General features: G+C 45.1%; 2 protein-coding genes across 6 annotated transcripts in view; one reads left to right on the forward strand and one right to left on the reverse strand.

The window, feature by feature from the left end:
• The window catches only part of RNF115 (ring finger protein 115), a 79726-nt gene extending 78146 nt beyond the window's left edge, over positions 1-1580 (reverse strand). For 2 of the 4 annotated variants that reach the window (XR_013959428.1, XM_080648136.1), the window contains exon 1: positions 1273-1580. Coding sequence is in view for 1 of the 4 variants with exons in the window: in XM_080648136.1 (XP_080504262.1) it covers positions 1273-1368 (96 nt within the window). In the remaining 3 variants the exon portion in view is untranslated. The remainder of the gene's footprint in view (positions 1-1272) is intronic. The other 2 variants (XM_080648138.1, XM_080648137.1) reach the window with 1 other exon arrangement.
• Positions 1549-16079, forward strand: POLR3C (RNA polymerase III subunit C). 2 transcript variants are annotated; one of them, XM_080648135.1, is made up of 15 exons: positions 1549-1724; positions 3152-3316; positions 3856-4111; positions 4222-4407; positions 5949-6037; positions 8376-8480; positions 8609-8701; positions 10417-10497; positions 10739-10790; positions 11415-11475; positions 12098-12248; positions 13635-13736; positions 13860-13909; positions 14314-14463; positions 15724-16079. In XM_080648135.1, exons 2-15 carry the CDS (start codon positions 3170-3172, stop codon positions 15803-15805), a joined length of 1605 nt encoding a protein of 534 aa, XP_080504261.1. In that variant the 5' UTR covers positions 1549-1724; positions 3152-3169; the 3' UTR covers positions 15806-16079. The 2 variants fall into 2 exon arrangements, with proteins under 2 accessions (XP_080504261.1, XP_080504260.1); XM_080648134.1 differs by having other exon boundaries at positions 1657-1808.
• Positions 16080-16366: the final 287 nt, after the last annotated feature.

Genomic DNA, 16366 nt, shown 5'->3' on the forward strand with positions numbered 1-16366 from the left:
AAAAAGCACCACTTTAGGTGATAAGGCTAAAAGGCCCTTTGGTGCTTTTTCACAGGACTCCATTTGGGTGTCTGAGAAATAATAAGGCATTCGGACTGCACACCTCAGTAGACTTTCTCATGGATTCAATCTGACAGTTAAGTTGTTAGGCAGCCACCCTTTCCTAAGACTGAACCTTTATACTTCTAAGTAGAACTATCATAACTCCTTCTGAAGGATGTGCCTTCTCTGGGGTGGGTCTCCCTGCAGTAGCCCCGACCCAACCCGTCACAGCCTGGGGTTTGCTAGCCTGCGGCAGCGGCGCTTTCTTCGCCAGCACAGCACTCCCTCTCCAGGGGCCAACAGCCAGCCTGGCAGAAACTGGTGAAAACCGATGTATGTCAGCGGATGCAGTCCTCAGCATTCTGCCCTGGATCTTTTAATGAGACAGACTGGGGGAGGGGGCCGGTCAGAGATGGTGCTGAAGACCCTGGCAGCAGGACAACCAAAATAACCAAGTTGAAACAATGTGTCCAGCCTTCTTCCGAGAGCCATTTCCTTCAACAGTGGCAGGGAGGCGGGCAGCCTGCGGGTCATTAGTCCACTGCCGTTTTCCCTTTCACAAGAACCCTGCGAGCCACCGAGTAACAAAATCCCTCGCTGCCCCAGTTACCTTCCAGCCTGCTCTTCCCCGGAGACAGCGGAAAAGGGACTGTCCTTATCAATCCGCGGTTTTGATTCACAGAAGATGGGGGGGGGGTGAAAAGTGGAAAAGGAAATAGAGGAAGGTGAGAACAGCAGAAAAGGGGGGGGGGTGCGGTCATCGTGAGAAGGAGCCAAGGTGAAGAAGAAAGAAAACTGAGGGGAGCCGTGGCCGGCAGCTCAGTTGGTCAGAGCATCCTGCCCACAGCCAAGGTTGCCAATTCCATCCCCGGTCAGAGCACATACGAGAAGCAACCAATGAATGCACAAATAAGTGGAACAACAAATCGATGTTTCTCCCTTTCTAAGAAAATCAATCCATAAGTAAAAATGTTTAAAAAGAAAACTGAGGGGAGAGTTGTCAGGGGAGAACCTTCTAAGGAAGAAAAAGATGGGGGGAGGGGCAGGTAAAGAGAGAGGGGTTACGGGGCAGGTGGCGCGTCCGGAGGGCGGGAGGGCTGAGAGGGAGCGAGGAGCCGCGGCCAGAGAACAGTGGGCAGCAGGATTCGGGAGACCGATTTCAGGGGGTTCGGGGGCGCTTCAAACCCCTTCCGGGACTTCGGGGTGTGGGCAGGGACACGGGGCTCTCACCGGTAGTTTGGGGTTGACCTCGCCCTTGCAAAAGTGGCAGAAAAACCGATGCGCGGCAACGGCGGCGCCGGTCCCGGCCGCCGAGGCCTCCGCCATCTTCCTCTTCCGCCCGGCGGTCCGAGAGGGACGCCGCCTCCCTCGCCTGCCGCTCGCTGCCGGCTGCAGTCGCCGCCCGGCCCGCGCTTCCTCAATGCGGCCGCCGCTCCGGGCCCGCGTCAGTTACGTGAGCGCCCGGCCCACGAAGGCGGCGTGGACCCAGGCCCCGCCCCCAGCGTCACAGGCGCCGGAAGAAAAGTCCGCCTGCACCTCCCCCGCGGCCCCTCGCTGGTCCTCCAAACTCCTAGCGAGATGAAAGAAAGAGCGTCCCCGGAAACCACCGAGACTCTGGGGTAGAATGGCCAGCGTTTCCCCCTTTTCCGGGTCCTCCTGGTTGTCCGTCTTGCGAGGAAAGGGTGAGAGCTGTTCCTCTGCCTGGGCGGCAGCGGGAGCCGCACGCAGCCGAGGGAAACTTGGCATTAGATTGCGGTGACCCAGAGGTTAGTGAAAACGCTATCTGAACCGGACGGCCCTGTCTCTGGACCAAGGAACCCAGTCCCGAACTGGGACCCTACGTGCAGGGAATAAAGAGCCAGGACCAAGCTCCTTGAAAGTCCTTTCCGGGGATGGCAGAGGGTCTGGGGATGTTTCCCTAAAGACGTGTGGACGGAGATACTGAAGCTGAGAGGCAAAGACTTGGCTTCTGAGGATTAAAGCGATGTTTGGTAGCACTTGTGATTTTTCTAAAAAGGAAGCTATTATATAGTCAACTATATATTGTGTCTACTTTGTCAAGAAGTAGAAATTTCCGAATTAAATACTGCCCTGCAAACAACGTACTTCCTCTCCTATTGGAAACATACTGTTGCAAAGCTTTCCTTTACCTCGTAATTTCTTTTTCTAAATTGTCATTTTCTTTATGGACTGGGAATGATACTGCCTGTTCACTCCCAATAGGCTGTGAAGTGGCCTTAATTCTTCCAAACAATGAAGTGTAAAAGCGAAGGCCTGTGACATTGTAAAACCATCTACACCCAATCTTTAAAGAAAATTAGGATCACACACAATCCCATAAAGATAAATGTTTCTCTCTTCCCCCCCTCCCTTCCTCTCTGAAATCAATAAAAAAAATTTAAATATTTTTTAAAAGATCAGTGTGATGTATAGTCCAGTTTTTTCTTTCTATTCATACATTTTTTTCTTTTTTTTCTTTTTTTTTTTTTAAATATATTTTATTGATTTTCCACAGAGAGGAAGGGAAAGGGACAGAGAGCTAGAAACATCGATGAGAGAGAAACATCGATCAGCTGCCTCCTGCACACTCCCCACTGGGGATGTGCCCGCAACCAAGGTACATGCCCTTGACCGGAATCGAACCCGGGACCCTTCAGTCCGCAGGCCGACGCTCTATCCACTGAGCCAAACCAGCTAGGGCATACATTTTTTTCTTGATTAAATATCCCTCCACATTTTGCTTTGTAGCCTGCTTCTTTTACTTAGTGAACAATTTTCTATGGTAATACATATACAAAAGTGCTGGAGTAACAGTCCATTGTATGGGTTTACCATAATTTATTGAAGTAATTCCTCATTGTTAGACATGACGTTGTTTCCAGTATGTTCATATTCTAAAGAGAACTACAGTAGCATCTTTTTATTATTTCCTTAGAAGAGAGTATCCCAAAGGAAATTATTAGGTTGAAGATAGGCAAGATTTTAAGCCTTTTGATATATAATGTCAAATCACCCTCCACAAAATACTTGAATTTATACTCAGCAGCTCTACACACAACATAAAAGAAAACCTCTCCAGCATACAGTGTTTTTTTATTTTTTGTTCTAGCTCAAACTCCTTAGGACAATGACTCAAGCAGAAATTAAACTGTGTTCTTTGTTGCTGCAAGAGCATTTTGGAGAGATCGTGGAAAAAATTGGAGTCCACCTAATCAGAACTGGCAGCCAGCCACTGAGAGTGATTGCCCACGACACAGGGCCGTCCCTGGATCAGGTATGTTTGGAGGACACTAATTTGCTTTTATTTTCATTAATGTCTTTTACTTACCTTTGAATATTGTTACTCCCCCCCCCCCAAAAAAAAAAAAATGGAAAGGGAGAGAGCCTGCTCTGGGATTAGAACGGTGTCCTTTGTGGGGAAAGAGGATGAGACAGAGGCCCAAGGTCTGCTTCTCTAAGTGTTCCTGGCTCCTGTTGCTTCGTAGGCAAATCTTTGCTCTTCCTTTGCCGTCCTTCCTTTATTCACAATGAGTGTGAATCTCAGCACTGCCCTTAAGGAATGAGAGTCATAGAAGGGAAGTAAATTGTACTTTGAAAAGTAAAGATCAGAGGAAATATGAGCGTCCTAGCAAGGAATCTTCCTGATTTCCTCCATTTATGTGTGACTCATTAGCTGTTCCAATGGGAGGAGGAAGGCAGCCCAGAGATTCTTACCCAGCCATCTCCTGATGCTTAGAAAACGGTTGGGCAAAAATTGTGAGCAATAAAGAGCTGTGCCTTCAGATCTTTCCTCTTCTTCTGGGTCTCATCCAGGTGAAAAAGGCCCTGTGTGTCCTCATCCAGCATAACCTGGTGACGTACCAGGTGCACAAACGTGGCACGGTGGAGTATGAAGCCCAGTGCAGCCGGGTGCTGCGAATGCTCAGGTACCCCCGGTACATCTACACTGCCAAAACACTGTACAGTGACGCTGGCGAGCTGATTGTGGAGGAGCTGCTGTTGAATGGCAAGATGACAATGTCAGCGCTCGTGAAGAGAGTGGCAGACCGGCTGACAGAAACTATGGAAGGTCAGTACTGTAGCCACAGCTGTTAGCAAAAGCACGGATTGGCTGCCTGCAGGAGCAGACCCTCAGCTATCTCAGGCCGTCTCACCTGCCTCTTTCCTCCTGTTGCACAGACGGCAAGACCATGGACTATGCTGAGGTATCAAGCACATTTGTGCGACTAGCAGACACGCACTTCGTGCAGCGTTGCCCGTTGGTGTCTCCCACTGAGAATTCGGAGCCTGGGCCACCGCAGCCTGCCCCCACTCTTGTCACCAGTGAAAAGGACATGTACCTGGTTCCTAAGCTAAGCTTGATAGGTAAGGAATTTTGACCACTGGAACTGTGATTTGCCCTAATTGTGGATTCTTCCTCAGTGATTGTTAAGTGAATGAATGTATGAATGAATGAATGAATGAATGAATGAATTGAGCAGTTAGCAAGTGTTTACTCTGTGCCAGATACTGTGGTATAAAATATTAAAAAAAAACCATTATGGCCGAAACCGGTTTGGCTCGGTGGATGGAGCGTCGGCCTGCGGACTGAAAGGTCCCAGGTTCGATTCCAGTCAGGGGCACGTACTTTGGTTGCGGGCACATCCCCAGTGGGAGGTGTGCAGGAGGCAGCTGATCGATGTCTCTCTCATCGATGTTTCTAACTCTCTATCCCTCTCCCTTCCTCTCTGTAGAAAATCAATAAAATATATTAAAAAAAAAAAAAAAAAACCATTATGGTCTCTGCCTTTTTGGGGGCTTAAGGCTAGTACAGGAGACTTAATTAAATAACAAACTGTGATAAGTACTGTGAAGGGAAAGTGTAAGATATTTTGACAATATATAACAAGACTAGAGTTACCTGGGCGTTTGGGGCCCATGCTTCTTTGAGAAAGTGGCATTTGAACTAAGATTTGGAGCAGAAGTAGTAGCCAACCGGTGAGGTAAGGTATGAAGGGGTACAGAGGATAAGCATTTTTGGCAAAGGTATGTAGTGAGAGAGAGAAAAAGGGTATTTGAGAAGGTGAACGAAGGTCAGTTAGTTAAAGCACGCAAAGGAAAGTTAAAGGTGTGCAGAGGAAAGAGAGCCATGAGAATAAGGTTAGGGTGATAGGCAAGGGCTACATCATGCCAGACCTCACAGAATATCTGTTCTTTATCCTAAGAGCAAAGGAAAACCACTAAAGGGTTTTAAGCAGCAAAGTGACATAATCTAATTTGCATATTAAAAGATTTCTCTCTGCACAGAAAGAATGGGGCAAAAGTAAATGTAGACAGCCCAGTGGGCATAGCTCAGTGGTTGAACGTCGACCTATGAACCAGGAGGTCACAGTTCGATTCCCAGTCAAGGCATATATGCCTGGGTTGCAGGCTCAATCCCCAGTGTGGAGCTCCCAGGAGGCAGCCAATCAATAATTCTCTCTCATCATTGATGTTTCTGTCTCTCTCCCTCTCCCTTCCTCTCTGAAATCAATAAAAAAAAAAAAAAAAAAAATTACATTAAAAATAAATAAATGTAGACAAATCAGTGAAAAATATATAGAAGTGGTGAGGTGGACAAGTATCAAGAATGATGTCTGTGTGTCTGATGTGCGTATGTGGGAGGATGATGGTGCCATTCACTGTGAAAGGAAACATTAGAGCAGGAGCAGTTTGAGGGATTAAGATTATGAATTTCTGTTTTAACGTTGAATTCCGATAACTTCATCATTTACCTGAGTCTTTTGTAGCTGCTCCATCTTCTGAGCAACTCTAAACTAGCGGCAGCTACAGACGTCCCTGGGATAGGGAGACACCTGCTCTTAGGTTTGGTCATGACCTGTCATCATGAGATGTAGCCTAATTGTTCCAACTGTTTTATTTGGCAGGGAAAGGTAAACGGAGGAGATCGTCTGAGGATGATGCTACTGGGGAGCCCAAGGCCAAGAGACTAAAACATAGCACAGATAATAAAGAGGTAATGGGGCTTTTTGATTAGGAGTCCTCACCCTGAGGCAGGTCAGAAGGAGCACTGAGATAAGCCCCTAAAGGTTCCTGGGTTGAGTTAGTAGGATTAGAACTTGATTAAACTTTGGTCAGCAATAGAGTAACAGAGAGTGAACTCCCTTCTGAGGCTTTAACTTACTTCAATCATTGGACAGAGGTAGCAGCTTACGCAAAAAAAGGACCTAGAAAAAGGTGGTTATTCAGTATAGCTGGAACATAGCGGCCCATGGGAATCAGTGGTGAGAAATGAGTCTAGAAAGATATCTGTAAGCCTGAGCTTTTTTCTTCAAACTAGAGGCCCTATGCACGAAATTCGTGCAAGGGGCTTGGCCCTCACAGCCACGTTGGCCCCAGCTTCATCTAGAAGATCGTCCGGAAGGACATCCAGAAGGTCGTTCTGCTGTCCGGTCTAATTAGCATATTATGCTTTTATTTTTATAGATGCCTTGTCAGCATCTCTACGAAGATGTCTAATGAGCATCTCAGATGTAGTATGGCCAAAACAGAATAATTGTTTTCTCCCACCCAGATATGTTCTCTCAGTTTTCCTCATTTTAGTAAAGGACCTAGGCCAGCCACCTCTAGGTCACTACCATTTGCTTAGGCCAAAATCCTAGGAACCATCTGATTTCCCAGTAAAACATGTCAGCCCAATTTCCAAAATTACCTAAACTCCAGCTGTTTCTCACCATTTCCACTGCTATCATCCTAGTCCAAACCATTAAACCTCGAGTCAACTCTTTGCCAGCACTCTCCTAAATGGTTACTCTACCTGCATTCTTACCTATTTAACTTTCTAAGTTTTTTTTTTTTTAATCCCAACATAACACTGATTTAGACTCCTTTAATAGCTTCCATTACTCTTAGAAGAAATCCAAGTCTTGATTATGGATTATTGAGCCTTATATGAGCAGGGTGGTTACAAGACCTGCTAGAGACCAGGCTCTCCACCCTCAGCTCTTCCCATTCTTCCTCGTGTTCACTGTGTTCCAGCTTCTCTCTTCCCATTCCTCAACATGTCAAACTCTTTCAGTCTTCAGGCTTCTGCCTTTAGTATTCCTTCTGCTTCAAATGCTTTTCCCACAGATCTTCACATGCCCAGGTAGTGGGCTTGATCACCAGTGGGGGACATGGAAGAGGCAGCCGATCGATGATTCTCTCTCATCATTGATGTTTCTGTCTCTCTCTCCCTCTCCCTTTCTCTCTGAAATTAATAAAAATACATTATTTGGTAAAAAGAATAGTGTCACAAAATCCAAGGGGGTCACATAAAATTAAGAAGGAAAAAATGTCCCACCCTGTCATATGCTTCAGAAAGATCAAAGAAGATCAGAATTGGAAAGTATTCTTTTTTTTTTTTTTTTTTTTTTTTTAAATATATTTTATTGATATTTCACAGAGAGGAAGGGAGAGGGATAGAGAGCTAGAAACATCGATCAGCTGCCTCCTGCACACCTTCCACTGAGGACGTGCCCGCAACCAAGGTACATGCCCTTGACCGGAATCGAACCCGGGACCTTCCAGTCCGCAGGCTGACGCTCTATCCACTGAGCCAAACTGGTTTCGGCTGGAAAGTATTCTTTGAATTTAGCAACAAGGAGGTCCTCAGGGACCTGGACATTTCAGTGCAGTGGTGGAGATGGGTTGAGTACCTCTGTGGACAGGTGGATGGGCAACTCTTTGAGAACCTTGACTGTAACAAAAATGAAAAGGAGAAAAGTCACAGTGTTGAAGAAGAATTATTTTAGAGTAGAAGAAATTTGGACAAGGTAAAGGTTGATGGGGAAAAGACAGTAAAGAGAGAGGCTGAAGATTTAGAGAGGAGGGAAAGCTGAGCTGGGTCCCTGAGAATGCAGGGAGGGTAAGATCTCACATTTCAATGTGGGCATTAAGCTTAGGTAAAAGGAAGAACATGTTTTCCACTGTGATATAAGGGGAATTTAAAAATAAATAAATAAATGTGGGGGGGTGTGCACAAAGTTGGATGAGTTCTGGCCTAATGGCTTCTATTTTCTCTCAAAATAAGATGCAAGTTCATCTGCTGAGAATGATAAGGGAGTGAGATTTGGGGATACTGGAGAAGAGTTAAACGTAAAAGAGAGAAAAAGATTGGAAGTTGGTTGAGAATCTGTTTGAAGTGAGACTGTGAATTTATGAAGGCACTGGTCCACGTGACTGGATGATTTTCAGCAAACAATTGGTTGCTACTGTAAAGGAAAAGAAATGGTGGCCAATTCCATTTAAGCTCCTCACCAGAAAACTCTCCAGTGCACGTAGATGCTTCTTGCTGATCCTTTTCTCCTCCTCAGCCCATTCCAGATGATGGAATTTATTGGCAGGCCAACCTTGACAGATTCCACCAGCACTTCCGAGACCAAGCCATTGTCAGCGCAGTGGCCAACAGGATGGACCAGGTGATATCTGAGGGGGTGGGACAGTGGCCATCAGGGACAATCTTATTTGCCAGATGTGGCCATTGGCATTTAGCCAGAGCCAGCACAGCAGAATGAATTCTGAATTCCAGTTCACTTTTCAAATCCAGACCAGCAGCGAGATCATAAGGACCATGCTTCGAATGAGTGAGATTACCACTCCCTCTAGTGCCCCCTTCACCCAGCCATTGTCTTCCAATGAGGTGAGTTTCATGTTGTACTCCTTTTCTGACAGGCTCTTGGATATTATAACATAATTATTATACATACAGCCTGGAATTAGGTTGATGAGGTTTGAGCCTTGAAAGAGTCTTTGTTGTTAGAGGTGGGACAGAGATTATCTTCAGGTGCTAGGTACTAAAATATTTGGTCTCTTTGGCCAAAACCAGTTTGGCTCAGTGGATAGAGCGTCAGCCTGCAGACTGAAAGGTCCCAGGTTCGATTCCGGTCAAGGGCATGTAACTTGGTTGCGGGCACATCCCCAGTAGGAGGTGTGCAAGAGGCAACTGATCGATGTTTCTCTCTCATCGATGTTTCTAACTCTCTATCCCTCTCCCTTCCTCTCTATAAAATATCAATAAAATATATTTTAAAAAAAAAAAAAAGAAAAGAAAATATTTGGTCTCTTTGGATCCAGCCTTTAAAAATCTAAACCATTCTCTTAGTCCAAGTACAAGCTATTCCTATTCTAAGAATGCATTATTGGAATCTGAGAGCCTTGGTGCTCAGGACAATATATGGTCCCTTATTTGGTTTTTTTTACCAATATATTTTGTATATTTTAAACTTGTTTAATTATATGTTTCTTTTTTTTTTTTTAATATATTTTATTGATATTTCACAGAGAGGAAGGGAGAAGGATAGAGAGCTAAAAACATCGATGAGAGAGAAACATCGATCAGCTGCCTCCTGCACACCTCCCACTGAGGATGTGCCCGCAACCAAGGTACATGCCCTTGACCGGAATCGAACCCGGGACCTTTCAGTCCGCAGGCCGACGCTCTATCCACTGAGCCAAACCGGTTTCGGCTATATCTGTTTCTTAAAATATTAATATTTAACATATCCAATATGTTTATTTATATTCTATTACTTTCCTAATTAACATATTTATTCATACAAAAAATACTTACTAAACTTTTATTTATATTTAAATTCTTAACTTATATACCAAAAAATTAAATACATGCCCAGCTATTGTAGCTCAGTGGTTGAGCATCAACCCATGAACCAGGAGGTCATGGTTTGATCCCAGTCAGTGCACATTCCCAGGTTTGGGGCTCGATCCCTAGTAAGGGTTGTGCAGGAGGCAGCTGATGGATGATTCTCTCTCATCATTGATGTTTCTATCTCTCTCTCCTCTCTTCCTATCTGAAATCAATAAAAATATTCTTTTAAAAAATTAAATATTTTTTTTCTAATGACAAAGTAATTACATGACCTATATTCAAACAGAATAGAAATGTATAATTTTTAAAAAGTTGTAGTTCCCCAAACTATGATAGTCTTGCATAATCCCAATCCCAGGCATCCTTGTTAATAGTTTGGTATGTATCTTTATTCAGACTATTTTTATGTATCATCCCACATATATATAGTTATGTGTACATGTTATAAACTTGTATTTTTCCTGTGCCAATATAATATAAACCTTCTTTTCATGTCAGTTATAGATCTGTCTTATTTTTTATAATGGCTGTGTCATATTTCACTTAGTGGCTATGCTGTAGTTTATTTTAATCAATCCCTAATTATTGGACATTTGGATTATTTCTAGATTTTTACTCTTACAAACATTGCTGCTGTATTTTTGGACATTTTTATACTGTGATATCTAAAATTAAAACATATTTATTTTAGTAATGTCAGCAATTCTAAGTTCCCAAACCCATTTTCACTGTCCCTTTTTGCACCATAGATCTTCAGATCCCTACCTACTGGCTACAACATCTCTAAGCAAGTTCTTGATCAGTATCTCACTCTGCTGGCAGATGATCCAGTAAGTCCGTTTTTGCTTTTTTAATGTTTCTTTTTTCTGCTGTGTTTAGGATTTATTTCTGCCAGTGATACCTGGTATCATTCTCCTGTAGCCTCATTCTCTAGCTAACCAACTCAGACAGTTCCTCTACCGTCACCTAACGGGGCTTCCTTCTATAGGCTCTTGGCTAGATTTGCTCCTTTGGAAACAGAATCACTGGATTGTCCAGTCAGTTAACACAGTCCCTCTTTTTCTTTAACAGCTACAGTTTGTTGGAAAGTCTGGCGACAGTGGCGGAGGAACGTATGTCATTAGTATCCTTACCAGTTATTTCTGTACAGTCCGGCAGCCGGACTAGGAGAGTGGCGACTTATGACAGAAAACATGTGATAATAGTTGGTATGCTAAATAAGTTAGAAAATTTAACTATTACATTGATGATAAAGAAGTAAAAAGGACTTTTTGTTTGTTTTTGTTAATCCTCACCCAAGGATATTTCCCCCATTGGTTTTCTTTTTAGAGAGCGTGGAAGGGAGAGAGAAGGAGAGAGAGAGAGAGATACATCGATGTGAGAAAGACACATCGATTGGTAGCCTCCCACGAGCGCCCCAACTGGGGCCAGGGATAAACCTGAAACCCAGGTACATGCCCTTGTCGGAATTGAACCTGCGACCCTTTGATGTGTGGGCTGACACTCTAACCACTGAACAACACTATCCAGGGCAGAAAGGACTTTTAATTAACCAAATTTTAGTTAAGCTAAATCCTCACTTAAACACCATACTTAATTAAAGTTTTGAAATACTTATTTATCATAAATGTGATCAATGTAAAAAAGAAATAATATTTAAATTTTAAATTAGAGACTTAGGAATTAAACTAACATCACAATGACCAGGCCAACACATGATTGAGTGACCTTAATCCTCTACATAAAGACCTACATAAGGTTCTCGGATCTCTAGCCACAGCCACTCTGGAGTCGGTTGTACAGGAGAGGTAAGGGGGTCACCATGATTGGGGTGGGGAGGTCAGACACTTCTTTTCCATGCCCCTTTGAACAAGTAATTTGATCATTATGTAAGCAACCAACATAGGCATACCTGCCCCATTTTTTTTTTTAATTGATTTCAGAGAGGAAGGGAGAGGGATAGAGATAGAAACATTAATGATGAGAGAGAATCACCTATTGGCTGCCTCCCGCACGCCCCCCACTGGGAATGAGCCTGCAACCAAGGCATGTGCCCTTGGCCAGAATCGAACCTGGGAACCTTCAGTCCACAGGCCTATCTACTGAGCCACACCGGCTAAGGCCACCTGCCCCATTTTTCACTGGACTGCTGTGGATCCCGTCTACTGCTCTTCATCCTAAATATCCTCCTGCTTCATTCCCAGTGCCATTTGGCCAGCCTCCCTAAAGCTTTTACTTACCAAGGCAGGAAGTCAGCAGTTGGTGACTACCTATGGTTAGCAGCACCATCGTCAGTCCGTCTGTGGAGTTGTGAAAGAGTTCCCTGATTGCTGTCCCTCTCTGCTCCTGGCTCCACACATGGGAACAGAGCCACCACCGTGTGTGACTAGGAGCTAAAGCATGCTGTTTACTTTCTTCATTCCTTTCCAGATTTGGGTCTCGCTGCGCCAGAATATTTCGTCTAGTTTTGCAAAAGAAACACCTAGAGCAGAAGCAGGTAGAAGACTTTGCAATGATTCCAGCAAAGGAGGCGAAGGATATGCTTTATAAGATGCTCTCAGAAAATTTCATATTGCTCCAGGTAACCAATGGGTAGTAGTCATCAACCAACAGAGCTGGACGAGGGTGAGAGAAACTCCTGAGGCATGCATCCTGAACCCCAAGCAAACTCTGTATCCAGCTCTGAGACAGGAAAAAAAAGATTAATGAAGACATAGCAAGCATTTGAAAGATATTTGTGGAGCTTAAACTGACCTAGTAAAAAAAAAGGCACAGCCAAGAAATCACTCCACCCTTTTTCTTTAGTTCCTGGTCCCTGTGATTTGTCCTTTCCTTGAACTTTACGATTATTATTGAATACACTAGAGGCCCGGTGCACAAAATTCATGCACGGGGGGGGGGGGTGTCCCTCAGCCCAGCCTGCACCCTCTCCAATCTGGGACCCCTCGAGGGATGTCCGACTGCCTATTTAGGCCCGATCTTGGTAGGATCCTGGTAGGTAAACGGGCAGTCGGACATCCCTCTCACAATCCAGGACGGCTGGCTCCCAACTGCTCGCCTGCCTGCCTTCCTGATTGCCCCTAACCACTTCTGCCTGCCAGCCTGATCACCCCCTAACCACTCCGCTGCCAGCCTGATTGATGCCTAACTGCTCCCCTGCCAGCCTGATTGCCCCTAACTGCCCTCCCCTACAGGCCTGGTCCCCCCAACTGCTCTCCCTTGCAGGCCTGGGCCCCCCCCCAACTGCCCTTCCCTGCAGGCCCGGTCACCCCCAATTTCCCTCCTCTGCTGGCCTGGTCACCCCTAACTGCCCTCCCCTGCAGGCTTGATCGCCCCCAACTGCCCTCCCTTGCAGGCCTGGTCCCTCCCAACTGCCCTCCCCTGCTGGCCATCTTGTGGCAGCCATCTTGTGTCCACATGGGGACAGGATCTTTGACCACATGGGGGCAGCCATCTTGTATGTTGGAATGATGGTCAATTTGCATATTACTCTTTTATTATATAGGATTCATCAACATCTAGTGATTTCCACTATGTGTAGAGCCATGTAGTAGACCCTGTAAGGAAATAGAATGGATTTTGGAATCTGAATCATAGCTCTTCCTCTTACCTAGTTACGTTGAGCAAATTACCCACCATAATTTTTCCCATCTATAAAATGGTGACGGATGGTAAAAAAAATAATGTGGTTTATAGTAAAGATCAAATACAGTGCTCCTGGCACACAAGAGTTGCTCAGTAAATGTTAGTTGCCTTCTCCCTTCCACTCAGGATGTTCAGATGGAAAAAACGGGGCAGCTCAATTCTCCTTGAGGCTGAGCATGCCGTAACCACAGATGGGAATGACTGGGGAAGAGGAAAGTGTAAGTGAATGAGAGAAGGCATAGCAGCTGCAGATGGGACACATGTTTACTTTGCAGTTCTGAACAGTATAATTGCTCTCATCTTTCTCTCTGTGGACAAGTAGGAAATTCCCAAAACGCCAGACCATGCCCCTTCCAGGACCTTCTATTTGTACACTGTGAACATCCTGTCAGCTGCCCGCATGTTGCTGCACAGGTGCTACAAGGTAATCCTGGACCTTCTTCCATTCCCTCCACAGCGACCAGTCTTACCCACACGCCCCCTTTAGCCTTTTTACCTGAGCTGCTGAAATAGAACTATGTGCGCTTTTTGTCTTCTCTCTCCTCAGAGCATAGCCAACTTGATAGAAAGGAGGCAATTTGAAACCAAGGAGAACAAGTGAGTAGCAATTTAGTTTAGTAATTACATTTTTTCAAGGTCAAAGGCTTGAGGGGAAATTTCCTTTAGAAATGGAAACCAATAGAGACAGTAACCAGTCTAGTTGCATTGAATTGTTGGTTCATGTGTTAGTCTACACTCTTCCAATATACTCCCAGTGAAATAATTTTGTAGATTATATTCATGAGAAATGTACAAACTGGCACCAAACGTAAAGTGCAAATGAGAGGCAATAAGAGTTTCGGGAGTGAAGTCACATTTCTAAGTTTGTAGAAAACATCCTTCACAGGTGACATTATCCACTTGGACCAGGAACGTGGTAAAGGGTGTGTCGTACCCCGGGGCTAATGGGTAAAAATCTCCACAGCCAGGGCAGCAGCCTCAGAGTTGTGTGTGTTTGACAGGCGGCTCCTAGAAAAGTCTCAGAGGGTGGAAGCCATCATCGCATCCATGCAGGCTACAGGAGCGGAGGAGGCGCAGCTACAGGAGATAGAGGAGATGATCACAGCCCCTGAACGCCAGCAGATAGAGACTCTGAAACGGAACGTCAACAAGTAAGCATCCTGCACTTCAAGCCTACGTTGCAGATACCTTCCAGGCTAATCCACCTCCAAGGTGACACAAACCTGAACTCACTATCTTTTCTAGCTCCGTTAACAGAATTTAATCCACCTATTTCCCCGAGCTGAACTCTGAACACATCCTCAGCTTCTCCTCCCTCACCACACACTCTTGTTCACCAAGGTTGTTGATTTTACTTCAGTTAATGTGTCTCAAATCTGGCCTTCCATCTGGTCCCCAAGATGAGAGAGACACAGCGCCTGGTTGCCTCCCACACACCCTGACTAGGACTCAAACCTGCCACCTTCTGGTATATGAGATGACACTCCAACCAACTGAGCTACACCAGCCAGTGCTAAAACTAACTTTTGTGTTTTGATTTTATATCCTGCAACTTTTTAAAAATTTTGTTTGTCGACTCTTAGTGTTTTTGCAGATCCTTTGAGATTTTTCTATGTATAGGATCATGCCAATCTGAATGTCTTTTATTTCTTTTTCTTACCTAATTGCCTGGCTAGAACCTCCAGGAAAAAGTTGAATGGAAGTGAAAAACAGACATCCTTATCTTGTTCCTGATCTTAAGGAGAAAGCTTTCAGTCTTGCACCATTAAGTATGATGTTAGCAGTGGGGTTTTCATAGATGGCTTCAATCATGTTGAGGAAGTTCCCTTCTATTCCTAATCATTACTCAGTTTAGCCTCAGCCACTTTCAGCTTCTATTTTAAAACACACTGGAACCCTCTATGCCAGCCGTGGGCAAACTACGGCCCACGGGCCGGATCCGGCCCGTTCGGCTGTTCTTTCCGGCCCGCGGAGTCGAAAGAGCAGAGGGTTCTCTTGCTCTCCCCTCCGCTCCTTTACTTTGAATTTATATTAGTTCACACAAACACTCCATCCATGCTTTTGTTCCAGCCCTCCGGTCCAGTTTAAGAACCCATTGTGCTCCTCGAGTCAAAAAGTTTGTCCACCCCCGCTCTATGCCTTTACATGTGCTATTCTTTCTCCTGGTTGCAAGTTAAACTTTAACTTCTCCCCAGACAGAGGCTGTATCTTTTGAATCCTCAGCAATTTCCACAGTGCCTGGCATTTAAGAGATGCTCAGTAAATGGGAGAATGATCTATTGGTGCTCCTGCTTTCTACCCATTAATCTCAAGGGTGACCAAGCAGTTCTGCATGGCCACACCCCGCCCAGCCTCTCACCGTAAATCTGCTAGTAAGTGTTCAGTATGGGCAAATGCTGTCACTTTCTCAGGTTGGACGCCAGCGAGATCCAGGTTGATGAAACTATCTTCTTGCTGGAGTCGTACATAGAGAGCAACATGAAGAGGCAGTGACCCTGAAGAAGAGTCTTCCTCAAAGACCTGAGGGATTGGAAGGAGAAATAAAGGAGGTGCCTGCCGAAACCGGTTTGGCTCAGTGGATAGAGCGTCGGCCTGCGGACTGAAGGGTCCCGGGTTCGATTCCGGTCAAGGGCATGTACCTTGGTTGCGGGCACATCCCCAGTGGGAGGTGTGCAGGAGGCAGCTGATAGATGTTTCTCTCTCATCGATGTTTCTAGCTTTCTATCCCTCTCCTTTCCTCTCTGTAAAAATACCAATAAAATATATTAAAAAAAAAAAAAAAGGAGGTGCCTGGGTGCATTCTTTGCAGTGGGATAAACTATGGATTCTTGTACTGAAACCCTCTATCCCTGCCTCCTAGAATACACCAGCTTGCTGATCCTGTCTTCAAACCATCACTACATTCTCTCCTCCTTGGCAGGAAAAAGAAACTTAGATCCCACCCAGAAGTCAGCCCTGTCTGTGTTTGAACATTCCTGGCAGTGAAGAAACTTCTTCCTAAGCAGTTTATTACATTTTCAAAAAGCTATACCTGTTACCTGGCTGGTGTCCACT

This window comes from Plecotus auritus, assembly GCF_963455305.1.
Source record: "Plecotus auritus genome assembly, chromosome: 12".
NCBI lineage: Eukaryota > Metazoa > Chordata > Mammalia > Chiroptera > Vespertilionidae > Plecotus > Plecotus auritus.